Raw genomic sequence first — 14,053 nt, 5'->3', positions numbered from 1 at the left:
TCTAAGGATGCTTTCAGACCAAAAATACTGTATTTTTTTTTAAAAAAGCATTCAGCAAGCAAAACCCAAAACAACTTATCCTAAGAAAAGTTGTTTTAGCTTGATTTACTTACGTAAACTTCTTATCCAAGCTGATCAATAAACCAATAAAATATGGTGTCTGTACACCATTCCTGTTTATCTGGAACATAAAATTTTACATAAAATTCAACTCACGACCACATAATAATCAAGTTCTTAAATAAAACCTATATATTAATAAGTCTATTTGGAATATTTTCTAAGGTTCATGAGAAAATGTTGTGTATGTTCATGTATACTTTTCATAAAAATAAAAAGAAGATATACATACAATTTAGCAACCCACATTTATAAAGGAAATTTCTTAAGTCATTCACCATAATATCAAATGTCCATAATAGTTAGGTGTTGAAAACACCTTTTAAAACAAAGTGGAGATTGGGTACCAAAGTAAATACATATATTTATATTTGTAATATATGTTCATAGATTTACAAATTATATATTTATATATTATATTTATTACATACTACATGCATTCAATATGTGGGTTTAATACATAATACATAATATAAATATATGTAATATTGTAGTCAGATTACATACTCATGCCAATGTTTTCAAATGAATTTTTTTTTCTTTTAGTACAGATCAATGTGTTTTTTGCTATCCCTCTTATCTCCTTTCTTGCAAACAATTAGGGGTGCCATGAATATTTTTAATAAGAAAGACCCTGAGCTAAGCACTCTTCGAAAAAAATAAACTATACCTCCAGCAATACCTAACAATTTGAGGACATCCAAGAAAGCTTTTTACATGAATAATCATACTATACTATTTGTTAGCCAGCAATTTGGTCCAAATAAGATTTTTGAAAAATTAATAACCAAAATATACAATGACATAAAAAGAATCCAGGAGTGATATACAACAATTAGTTAAGATTTAAGATCTTTGTAAATCAAATGAATGAATTCAAAGCCATCAAGTATGGATCTTCATAAAGTCCAAACTAAAAAAATGTTTCTGGATTCTGCAATTCTACATTGAATATTCAAACTATAAGATATAACTTCCATCAAGACCTCTAAAAGAGGATGCTTCCATTATGGCCCCCTGAATTTAGAAACTTCAAATTCAGCAGAGTTTGAAATTCTATCATGGAACACCAAGGGTACACATCATTTTTGTTTACAACATGTCACCTTTTCTTAAATTAATCATGTTCTTACATATTTCCATAGAAACTTCTTTTCGCTTTCACTTTTAATAGAAACGAGATCACCGAAATTCCTCTTGCAGAATGCTCGAGCATTGTCCATGGTTTCCTTCTCTTTGCTAAAATAATACTGGTAGTCTTTGTAAATAACCCACCCATCCTCAGTGACTGGTGGATCTGAAAAAAAAATGGTGAGAAAAGGTAATGAATTTTACTTGGATAAAGAATCTATCACTTTTAGAGCCCAGAATAAGCAGAATTTCTATATCAAATATAGAATAAATTGTCAGCCAAATATCCACCTTTCCCCAACCCTATAAAAACTAGACGGTTTCTCTCCCTGAGTTCCATGAGTCATTAATGGGTAAAATAAGTCCCAGTGTTACTTTCATCAATGGGATAGCACAGCTGGAAGCATTTACATATGTGCACCCACGGTGTTCTAGGTCCAAGCAATGTGAGCTATGAGGTCAGATTTTATCCTATTCTAAGAAATAACTTTTTATAGATGATCTTGGGTACATCAGGTTAGAATTGGAAAACTAAGGAATTCATACACCAAGAAGACTTCTGAGGCTTCTTTCAAACAGTAGAATTTTGTAGTCCTATGCTACAGTGGGTTGAACAGGGGCCCACACAGATACCTAGGTCCTAATTCCTGAAATCTGTGGATGCTACCTTAGAAGGAAAAGGAATTTGTAAGCGTGATTAAATTAAGTATCTTGGGAAGGAGAAATCTTCTAGACAGACTCTACATGTAACACAAGCAACCTTACAGAGGGACACAGAGGGAGACTTGACTATGTAAGGGTGATATGATAACTGAAGCAACAGGCTATATTGCTGATTTCATGGAGCAAGGGACCCTGAATGTCTGGATGCAAGGGGAGCAGCTCTAAAAGCTGGTGAAAGCACAGAATCAGGCTCTCCCTTAGCGCTTCTGGAGGGAGCATGAGAAATGCAGTCATCTGGATTTGGGCCCATTGAGGTCAATTTCTTCCAGAACTGTAAGAAAATAACCGTGTGTTGTTTTGAGCCACCAAGTTTGAGGTGATCTGTTGCAGCAGCAGCCGTTGGCCAGGTGCTTAAGAAAAAGAAATCAGGGCCCTTTGGTTCATAAGCTCATGTGAAGCTATTCGGTATTATGCTTGTGCATATGAGCTTCTTTCTAGAAAGGAAAATCTAATAATCTAAAATCCAATGGGAATAATTTTGGAGGATGTGACTCTTGTCCTGGATTCCAGGGTGGCTTTTTGATCTTGTGTTCCTTTGGAACACTTATCTGTGTTTGGTGACTTCCTTCTTATCTTGTGAGGTGACATTCCCTGACAGTTCCTTTATTCTGTTAGTTTGTTTGGTTCTACTAATAAAAGGAGAACACAGGGGTGCCAGAAGATTACATGAGATTCTCAAAGAACTTCTGCTTTCCACCCTCCTAGGATAATTATTTCCATTGTTAAAGGGAAAAGTTGGAGGTAGGGGAAAGACTACCAATTCAGAAATCAGAAAATATAGAAACACCTACTGTCTTGAGGAGCCGGTGTTGGCTCTGGTTGTAAGGTTTTTCCTGTAAAACAAGAGAAATATAGATATAAAATGTAATTGAACCTCTGTGATCACAGATCCTTCTATTTTCATGGGTCAATATTGTTAAAATCTTAACCATTCACACCCGACCCCTTCCACTGTCCAATTCACTTATGTTAAGAGGATGAAAATGAAGGAAAAAAGAATCATTAATTAAAACTTAAATAAATTTAGGTACAATGATGGTCACCAGAAATAGGAAGGTAGTTTCTAGGCACATGTGGTAGGTTGTCAAGGAAAGAAAAGAACACAAATTTTAAAGTCAGGAAGGCTAGCTTCAAATGCTAAGCCCACATTTAAAGTGTTTATTTTGTCAGTTGCTAACAGGGATTAGTAATATGTGTAAATAGGTGGGGGTAAAATGTGTGAGTTACTGGCATGCAGTAGGCACTCAATAGACATTAGTTTTCGGATATCTTATAGTTAGCTGTGAAATCACTTACAATTTCATTATTTGAAACTACTCAAATGTGAACTATTTATATATAAAATATGAATACATTTTCTTCAAAGAATCTTATTAAATGTATGTTTTACTAAAATTTAAATAAATTAATTTTCTTTCTGAGTAGTTAATAATATATCTGAAAGGATACTAGCCATTGGCATCCAGGAGACCTTTTTAAAAATGTGGTCCCTTGACTCCTCTGATCCATAACTTTGAAAGCACTGTCTAAGCAGAGGGAGTAAGGAAAATAAACAGTGAGCAGGGGCACTGTGGTGCCCTAGCAGCAAAGTGGGGTGGTTGCCACCATTCCCCAACAGCAGAGGGCGATGTGGTTCCATTTATCTATTTAACAAAGGAAGCTGATGTAGATTTTTGTTTCAAGGGTAGGTTTGCTTTCTTGTTTGTGGTGTGTTTACCTTAACATCAGAATCTGGATCCTCTAACTTCAGTGTTTGAGTTGGATGTGTGAAACTTTCTGAGTCATCATCATAACGTGGTTGGTCTAATGGTGCTTGTTCTTAATGTTGAATTATTTAGCTGAGAAATCAATAAACTACTCAGGCTTGGAGCAACTATTTGATGACTAGTGTAGAAGGTCAGAGGTGAAAACCAAAAAGGAATTTCACTGCCTTTTCATGACTTTGCTTCCTAGCACAGGACACCCACCCACTTCTACTACTGTAGAACCTGCTACTGTAGAACCTAGAATCAGAGCTGCCTATGGGAATAATTTTGGAGGATGTGACTCTCGTCCTGGATTCCAGGGTGACTTTTTGATCTTGTGTTCCTTTGGAACACTTATCTGTGCTTGGTGACTTCATTCTTTTCCTGTGAAGTGACAGTCCCTGGCAGTTCCTTTATTCTGTTAGTTTGTTTGATTCTACTAAGAAAGGGAGATTACAGGGGTGCCAGAAGATTAGTTCTAATCTCAGAGAAAGGGGAGGACAGTCGATCATACCTTTTTGTATTTGGCAAATCCAGTTGTTAAGATGTTCACAGTTAATATCATTCCAGGACATACCAGGCTCACCCTTCAGCTCACCACAATACTCAACATTTTGATAATTATTAGGTTCTCCATAAGCCCAGTTTTCATATGAAACCTATATTAGAAATATTAGATTTGATCTTGGCCAAGATGCAATGCTATATTAGGAACATGATTGCAACTATTAATGACTTGTGTCAGGCCAGTGTCAATCATCTATCCAAACAGAAAAAGAAAGAAATACTTGCATTTTTCATCCACTTGTTTATTTTTTAACCAGAGGTTTGATTTGAAAGCAGTTTATGAACATGAATGAGAAAAAAATAGCTTTTATTACATGGAAACTTTTGAAGTTGACTAAAGTAGGCAAATGATTTTTATGACATTTCCTTTGCTCTCATTAAATATAATGGATCCAAGGGACACAAAAGTGGGATTTATATATAGGAAAAACTTAGCAAAAAAGTTCCACTTCTCTATATGGAAAGCTACTAAAAACCACTCTTAAAGGATAATATTTCAGTGAGTTGTGGAAGCTTTCTTTTTATTAGATGGGTAGGAAAAAAATGCAATTAATTCTTCTTACACATAAAAATACCTATAAAATGTTGCTAACAGACCAACCAAACTTTGCCAAAATAAACATCAGAAATCAATCAAAGCCCTGCATTTAGGTTCTCTTCAGAGTTTTCATTATGTAATCAGTGCCCACAGGGTTTTAGACTAAGGATTATGAACTATTTTCCAGAGATATAAATATAAAATCCAGATATCCATGGAGCCATCAAATAAACCATCCTATGTACCTTGGAAAGTTGCTGGTAGGTTATAAGAAGAGACAGAACTGAGGTTATACAAAATAATTTCCTGTGACAATTAGAAGGGCTAAATGTTGCCAAAAAGTGCCCCAATCTTTCATTTGTCCAATTCTGAGAATGGAGAAATATGATAAACCATAACAGTTATTAATGGGAATGTAAAAACTTGTACCCAGTTCTGCTGATCCAGAAGGGACTATATAACACTTAGCAATTTTGTATACAATGAAGACATTTTTTATTATACTATTGCAATGATTTTTTATTCTTTTTTTTCATCCAGTAAATGACAGGATTGCTTTGGATTAACAGGAAAACTATTTACCCAAGAACAGGCTACTGGTCCTTCAAATTATGTTTATTTTGCATAGAAAACTGTCTAGCTATCACAATAGGCTGTCTTTCTGAAAAGTTTGAATTAAACCAAAGGATAACATCAAAACAAGTGTGTGCATAAGTAAAAATGATATATTAAATTACTCACAGGAGAACCATCACTCCAGGTGAATCCCTCTGAAGGACTTCCATACGTCAATCCAAGCCAAAACAGTTCATGGTAGTTTCCACTAGTCCTAACAAAGCATAAATAAAAAAATGGGATTTTAAGAAACAAGTTCAATCATCTATAAGGACTTACCAGATTTGAAAGTTACCTCCAAAATATAAATAAGCTAACACACAGGTAAAAAGATTTAGCAACTAAATTTAAGTATTGTAGAATAGATATACATTTTGGTACAACCCATCATTATACTGAAAATGGCCCACTCATTGAGAAGACATCCTTGCAAAGCCATGAAAAATGGTGATTTATTCATTCATTCAATCAATGGGTATTGAGTGTTTTCTAATTTGTAGGGCAATTTATCACTGGCTTTAAACTTATAAAATCAAAGGAATTCGAACTAAAAGTAGATCAAAAAGGGCCCATGGAATGGGGACCTCAAGCAGGTGTTTAAAGTAGCTTCCTGTACCAACAATTTCAGAAAAGTAAGCATTTTCTCAACAATGTGAGAAAATGTTCACCTTGACCTGAATTTGACTGAGCACCAGATACGAATTGGTAAAAGAAAAGACACTCACGTGATTAATCGCCATATTATTTGCTGCTCCTCTTTGTTGTTGATGCTGGCTAGCTCTCCACCCAGAGCTCTACAAAAATCTCGAGATTCAAACCATGTTTTCTTCTCATGTTTTCCTTTTGCAAACAGCTAAAGATATGATTTCAGAAACCATTTTACACTTCATGGCTTATCAAATCAAGAGAAACTATCATCTTCCTTTGATGAGATTTCATTTATAGAAAAACAAAACATTGTAATATTATCCCCAAACCATATAATTTCCTTCTTGCAAAAACAACTTACGAGTGAATGTTTGGGTAAGAAAACTTGGGGGTGTTTTTTTTTTTTTGAGAAAATCTTACAAAATAAAATCACTTTATTAGATTAAAATATTTCATTAGATTAAAATCTTAGAAGTCTATGGACTAGGTACATAGCTCATTGTAGAAGAAAGAGTTAATTTGGTTAAATGAGGAAAGAGGCATAGAGATGCAAAAATGTAAATTTTTTGGTACAGAAAAAAAAAAAATGAATAAGGAAAGCCTTAAGGAAATGACCTCCCTAAAATTGTGCCATAGTTTGTTATCCTGTTTAGCTTAAATAATGAATAATCTCACAATATCCCAACAACTTTGTTGACAGTCTCCTTCAAAACTACCTTTTCTTATTTCCTCATACTTGCATATTTTAACAACTATTAGAGCACAAGCAAGGACAGACACTCATCTGGCAGAAATTAGTTACAAAGTAAACTACATTTAATGGCTGTCATAATTTAGGGACTACATCCTATTTTCCAGAGAACTGCAAAATTGAACTATGAAATGTGATCCACAGTGACAATCTGGATCAACCTATGGTAATAGTACATGAATTCATCATAGCCACTGACTTTTATAATTTTCATTCATTGTTCTTCAAGCACATCACCCTAACAGGCTATGGGAAAAGGGATTTGCTTTGAATGGACTATGACTGCCCAGATTGTCATGAAGTAATGTGAGAAAATCTTCACCTTGACCTGAGTTTGACTAGAGCAAGTTTCCACATCAGTGGTTCCTATGACTTTCAAGTCTCCAGTGAGCATTTCACCTTAATAGACTCTGATATCAGATTTTATTTTCTTAAAAAAAATACTATCAGCTGAATTTTGTCAGTTCTCACATCTTTATATTTATAAAGATGGTCTATATATGTCCAAATAATGCCTACTCCAACCATGTCTAAAACCTCATCATTTCTAGTGAAACACATATACTGATCCATTGAACAGCTATCTAAATATTGTCTACTAGAATTTCTAGTTCACTTTCCAGATCTGGATAATTCCACTGCTTCTCTCAAAAAAAAAAAAAAAATCTGCAACAAATCTCCATAACCTACCAACCACACTTGGGCAAAAGGCTATAAATAGAAAGAATCTGACCTTTATGCCCTGATGCAAAATTACCAGTAGTAATAATAAAATATTTGATCAGCTTGTGTTAGCCCTCAAATAATCCAAAATCCTCTTCTGTCTTGGCTCAATATATTCTCTTCTATGTAACTTATTTTAAACCCTAACAGGTCCACCTAGATTGAACAACTCACTGGTTTCTATTGCTACGGAGGCAGGAAGGTAGACCATGCCCAGGCAGGTAGAATCAGGGCCTCAGAGTCGAGAAGGAGGGAATGAGAGCTTGTCATCCTAGGAGACCTCAGGCCTGGAGAACATCCTGTCACTGCCCTTGACAGCTTCAACCACAGTGGCTCTTCCTCAACTACTCCTACGCCTACCCCTTAGCAACAGCTAACTACAAAATTTCTAAATCCCCCTCTTGTGCCAACAAACCCTCACCCCACCTTCATGATAATTAAGGCTTGAAAACTACTCTCTCGAGATTTGTTGAAAAAAACAAAATGGAATTGAACGGCCCTTTTCTGAATCGTATACCCTACCAATCACCTATAGGGACAGATTGAGCCCACAAAAACCCCTAGGTGACAAACCTGTGGGCAACCCTCTCTTGGAACTTCTCCCTCTTTGGGAGCCCTGCTTGCTTTCTATTACTGAAATCAATCCTGTTACTTTGCTCTCACCCCGGTGACCACGTATTTCATTCCTTTACTTCATGAGACAATCTACCCATCCACTTTCCATCCCCTACTAGTGGGAGTGACCAGCTTCACTCGCCATATCCTTTCTTGAATTAGAGGATACTAAACAACTTCATTCTGAAACCAGTTTTTGTGTTTCTATAATGCTGGGGATGGGCCTCACACATGTTATGCAAGTGCTCCATCACTGAGCCACATCTCTAGGCCTGACAGACATTCTTCATTAGTCTTGCCAAACTGTCTTACAAGGCATGTCATGACTAATTGCCATAAAAGAGGTCATGACAGCAGGACAATATGTTAAGTAGTAGATACATTGCTGTATTTGCCTAATATGTGACTTTCTCTAGAAAGGATATGACGAGAGAGAGAGAGAGAGAGAGAGAGAGAGGAAAGAGAGAGACCCCAAATTCTTAATTAATTGAGGTTTAATTCGTCTGTGCTTTTGTTTCTATTTCTGTTTCGATGATGGTTTATTTTGGTGAACTTGACTCTATCGGGAAGAAATAGATGGTCCAACCTAGGAATGTGTGAAATAATAGTAGAATTCTGAGCTGTCATTTAAAGGGCACTGAAAGACCATGTGCCCTACCTCTCAATGACTTCATCTTCCATCAGTAGATCCATCAGGGATGAAATCACAGAAACCTAAGTACTTTCTCTTGAATACCTTCATGGCACTATTGTAGATTAGTTTGCCAATTCAGTTAGCTTAGGCTTCAACAGCAGGACAAAAATGAGGTGCAAAGGATAGCGTGAGGGGGAACAAAGCTTCTGATAAAGATGAAAAAATAAGGAGTTCACAATAGGATAATAAAACTAGATAAATAGAAAAAAGCAGAGAGGGGGTAATAATGACAAGGCAGGTTATGAAAGACTTCCACAAGTTGCATTTGGGTGGTTGGCTGCATTTATTGGTCTACATAAGCCACTGGCATCAAACCAACAGACACCCAGGCCCTTTCTAGATCAATAAAATCAGAATAAAATTTCTAGGGTGTGTACTTTGTTTTTCTTTAATTCCTTAAGTGAGTCTTTGGGCTGATGGATATCTCAGATTATTTTTTCTAGATTCTTGATTAGCTTAATAAGTGACGCTTACCTTGAAACACAAGCTTGTTTTACTGCTGGAACCCCACTCCTCTGGACATTTGGGCTCGGGGGTTGTTGTGGGCTCTGGTGGCCGAGTTACTCCTTCTGCCCAGTGCTTGCACACAAATTTTGCCTTTTCATCACATTTCAATACATCCCATAAACCCCCTGCCAGCCCAGTTCTCATGGCAACACATCCTGCCTTTCGCCCTGCATTAAACAGATGAAGCAGAATTCAGTCTACAGGAGTCTGCTGCAGGCCTGCAGCCCCACAGCAGCCCGTTCCAAGCTGAGGGTGAGGGTGCTTGCTCAAACCTTCACAGGGTACCACAAGGCAGGAGAGCACTACTGCAGCATTTGACCATTGTTTGTGCTATTTGAACCATCTCTGGCCTTTTATTTATGTGATCTCTGTCTCCAACTGAATTACGATCTTAATCGTAGGAAGTTTTAGAATATTTTGAATTTCTATCATCTCACACATAGGCATGTAAAGATACAAAATTTTTAGTAGGATCAAATGTGCCACAATGACAAAAGAAGTGAGTTAATGTTCCTTCCTTCATTCCTTCCTTCCTGCAGGCTGCCTGACTGCATTTTCTTTTTAGTTCTTTAAGAACTTTTTCTCCCCTTAGGTCCTTGTAGGTCTCTAAGGCTGAAGTTGTTTGCGGACTTCAAAACGAGATACTCCTGAGGACGGAGATTTTCGATAAGTTCCTCAGCCACTGTGAACTTGATTTCTTCGTCTTAAAATGCGCTTCACAGGGCCTAGCTGACGGGGTCGTGATGAATGCCAGCTTTAATAATTAAAGAAGTACATAAAGTAAAATGATGACTATGTTCAGCAGGAGGAAGGAGGACGAAGGGTGGTCACTGATAGAGAGGGTATCAGTATCATCAAAGAGAGTCCATAGATCACAGGATCACCAATCACAGAGGACCTTATCAACACAAAGGTCTGGAAAAATGGGAACTGATGCACCAACCCTCCCCCAGCCATAGTTAATTATAACCTTTAAAGAGAAGGTTGGTTTCAAGATCATGTCACACTCACCCCTTGTGACCAGGTCATCAGGACCCTCACAAAGGGTATTTGCTGAGAGTTTTACAAGGGGTACTAAACCTCTTAAAGGGAGAATGTGAAACTAAGGCGAGAACAAAGGAACCCAAAACCCAGAAAACAACAGATTCTCTAAGAGCCACCTCCTTCCTATACTCTATGTCATATTCATTCTACTTTTCTAATAAACTTCTGTGCAACTCGAGTGAAATTCTTCCTTTAGGATTTGAAAAACTGGTGGCTACAGACCCCTGTGGCCACTTTGGCTCCACGGGCAGGTCCCCTCTGCAACAAATATACTAAGCTTAATAGTCTACCATTCTATTTCCTAGTGATGGCGATTTCCAAACAGTAATTAACTAAGAGCTTTGAAAACATCATAATTTCTTGCTGCACCCATGAGCTAATATTTTTTATTAATGGTATTTTAAAGATATTTAAGGGCTTAGATATAATTCTCATAATTCTTAAAAGGTAAATCTTTTCCAGAATGTTTTCTCTTAAATGCCTGATGTCCTGACATCCCAAGAGATTTCTCTGAGTCCCACAATAATCCCATCCTCTTTACAGTCCTGAGTTGGAACCTGATTACCTTGGAATACAAGAGAGCTAGGGCTGTAGCAGCCCACCAACTCCCAGAATCAGTTCACCATAGCATGAGGGGAACTTGCCTGGCAGTTCTTGCCTGCTCTTCTCAAAACTGTACATTCAAGTCAAAGAGGTCAACATTTCCTAAAGGGGAACCACCAACCTTCCATCAAGGATTCCCTATAACAATGGTTGCAAATGAATTGTACCTCCGGTTTGATCTGATTTGGAGGAGGGGAGTACTGGGGTTTGAAGGCAGGGGCACTTTGCCACTGAGCCACATTCTCGGGGTATTACTAATTTGCTTAGGGCCTGGCTAAGTTACTGAGACTGGCCTCAAACTTGAGATCCTTCTGCCTTAGCCTCTTGAATTACTGGGATTACAGCAATGCACCACCGTGCCCAGCTACAGTTTTTTATTCCCCTCAAAGACATTCTAGGATTAATCTTGCAGAATCTTACAGCTGAATGAGCAAAAGAGGCAAAGTAAATGTAAGAGTACAAAGGACAATTCCTACCAAGATTTTTTTTTAAATACACATTCAGTTCTTAATATCCTACATAGTAACTTTAAGACTGAGCCTCAACCTTATTATTTTTCATAAAGTTCAATAATTTAATAATTATACAAGAATTGCACCATTCAGATTATTGTTTTTCTTATTAGAAGCTGAGGGAGAATGCAAGTTAAAATAACTGCAGGAGATTAGGGTGTATTACTAGATCATTATTAGATTGATAAGTTACTCAACCACTCTGTAGTAAATACACACGCTTGGGCTATTGTTTTCTTTCTTCGCTTCTGACCCAAGAACATGAAATATTTTTTATAAAGGATGTTGAATTTTCTGTGTTTTGTCGAAAAAGATAGGATGGATAATAAAAACAGGCAGTTAAGGAAATGGGCCACATAAAGACTTCTCTAAATGTAAAAGCCACTTCATGAGATTAACTTGTAAAAGCATGACAAACAATCCAGCTAAATGTGTTCTCAGACCTAAGTAAAGGTTATAAACTCAAAGGCTAACTAACAGCCTTGGCACTTTTCCAATACCTGATTGATATAGATTTTGACCATTTGGTAATTCTCCCATGCCTGATTAGCACATTGATCAATGCCCTTAGTTATATACAATGCTAGTAGTCACATAAAAACCTCTAGACTAGCGCAGTTAAGTGGAAACCCTGAACGGGTCCCCATTCACCTTGAGGGAGCTCTGTCTTCCTTTTTCCTCACTTGAATAAATTCTACTCTTTTATGCTCAGCCATACAAAGTGTTAAACATAATCACACATTCAAGAAAGCAGAATAATGAATTCCACATAAGCATTCTTTTTACCCCACCACTCAAGAACAATATTTCTCTTTACAGTTGCATTGAAAAGTTGTATATCCATTTAATAAAGGTTCAAGTTTTCAGAAAAGTTCACTATTCAGAACATTTGTGACTCCTTAGGATTTTACAAGTATTTTTCAAATAGACCAATACCAAATAAACTAGCAATTCCTCTCTTCTTTTCCTTAGAACACTGCAAACTCATTGAGATTTAAAAAACAAAAAGAAAAAAAAAGTGTAATATAAATAGTTACTGAAAACACAATTAATTTCCATTGTCTACTTGGAAAGGGAGAAGTGACAGGTTTTGTCAGATGGATTCATAGAATGAATGAATCCCTGAAAAAAGGCAGGGCACGTACCTGGCATATCTGAATTCCAGTGGGTGAACCTCACCTCCTCCTCCACTGTCCACTGAAAGGTCCCTTTATTTTGTATATCCGAAAGTCCTGTCCAAAAATATTTTTCAGGCCTCAATCCAACCAAACTAGTCAGGAATGCTTGTTCATATCTTTAAAAATAAAAATTAATATTCAACTAATCTTTAGAAATAGTTATATGAATGTTTTAAGTTATCAACACGAAAAGTATCTCAGTTATGTTTGAGCTATGCTGTAGTTGGTAATGCAACCATATTGTGTTATATTGAGTTCACTTAAATTATAAAAATTGTCTCTTAAGATAGGTAAGTTTACGAAGGAAAAATACAGAGCTGAGTGGATAAAATCATTCACATATACTAACGTCATTACCCTCCTCAAAATACAAAGGAAGGCGCTATATAAATTTTTTAAAGGTTTGTTTAAACAATTATTTCAATTTTTTCGGGCTGGATTTATGGCTCAGTGGTAGAGTGCTTGCTTAGCACACGTGAAGCACTGGGTTGGTTCCCCAGCACCATATGAAATAAATAAATGAATAAATAAATAAACAAAATAAAGTCATTTAAAAAGTCTTTTTAAAATGAAAAACAATTATTTCACTTTTTAAATAGGACAGACACTCCACTCGATTCTTGATTAAGCAAGGAGAGGGATAGTAACATCATTGAAGATGTTGCAAATGAAATAATCTGTGAGGATTTCTCCCTCAATTTTATTTCTCATGTCTCAACTCTGAAAGAGAAAATTATTAAGAAATAGAAGCAAAAATTCGGTCTCTACCAAGAGCTGGAGGCAGAACACGAATTCTAACACTTAGCCTTTGCGTTCTCATCTCTGGAATTGGCATCACCGGGCAACAATGCAATTTGTTTGGAAAAGCAACCGAAGTTTGTCTTAATTGACTGATGGCAACACAGACAGAAATCTCTCCTTGGAACAAGAGAGAGTTTTCAGGAACAAAAAGAGAAGGAGTTGACTTCAAAAAGAACAGAGAATGGATGTGGAGAGATGTAGCAATAACAGAACATTAATTGACCATTGTCTTAATGATTTTGTGCATCAAATAGGACAAACACAAGTTCCAAATGCAGCTTATTTTCCTTAAATATCCAAAATTTTTTTGTAGTTTAAAAAATACTTTCATTATGTTCTAAGGAGTTTATTGCCATTGAGATGTTGCCTGAATTTCATAGACAGAGATTGTATTTATTTTTAAATAAAATTACATAAAAATAAATAACATAAATATGCATTTCCTTGAAAATTCTGTGACTGTTAACATACAATGTACAAGACCCAAAGACAAGACCAAATGGAATTACAACATTTCAGCTTCTGAAATCTATTTCTA

At 36.3% G+C, this 14,053-nt stretch overlaps 1 protein-coding gene across 1 annotated transcript in view; it reads right to left on the bottom strand.

Moving 5' to 3' along the window:
- The window catches only part of Mrc1 (mannose receptor C-type 1), an 84,872-nt gene that overhangs the window by 26,279 nt on the left and 44,540 nt on the right, over nt 1-14,053 (bottom strand). The window contains exons 11-18 of the mRNA XM_026407751.2: nt 12,682-12,830; nt 9,345-9,544; nt 6,165-6,292; nt 5,566-5,653; nt 4,234-4,378; nt 2,766-2,807; nt 1,254-1,417; nt 114-181 (exon numbers count right to left, since the gene is read on the bottom strand). Coding sequence (XP_026263536.2) covers nt 114-181; nt 1,254-1,417; nt 2,766-2,807; nt 4,234-4,378; nt 5,566-5,653; nt 6,165-6,292; nt 9,345-9,544; nt 12,682-12,830 — 984 coding nt within the window. The remainder of the gene's footprint in view (nt 1-113; nt 182-1,253; nt 1,418-2,765; nt 2,808-4,233; nt 4,379-5,565; nt 5,654-6,164; nt 6,293-9,344; nt 9,545-12,681; nt 12,831-14,053) is intronic.

The sequence above is a fragment of the Urocitellus parryii genome, chromosome 9 (genome assembly GCF_045843805.1).
Source record: "Urocitellus parryii isolate mUroPar1 chromosome 9, mUroPar1.hap1, whole genome shotgun sequence".
In the NCBI taxonomy this organism is placed as follows: Eukaryota; Metazoa; Chordata; class Mammalia; order Rodentia; family Sciuridae; genus Urocitellus; species Urocitellus parryii.
This window is presented reverse-complemented; position numbering and strand designations above follow the sequence as displayed.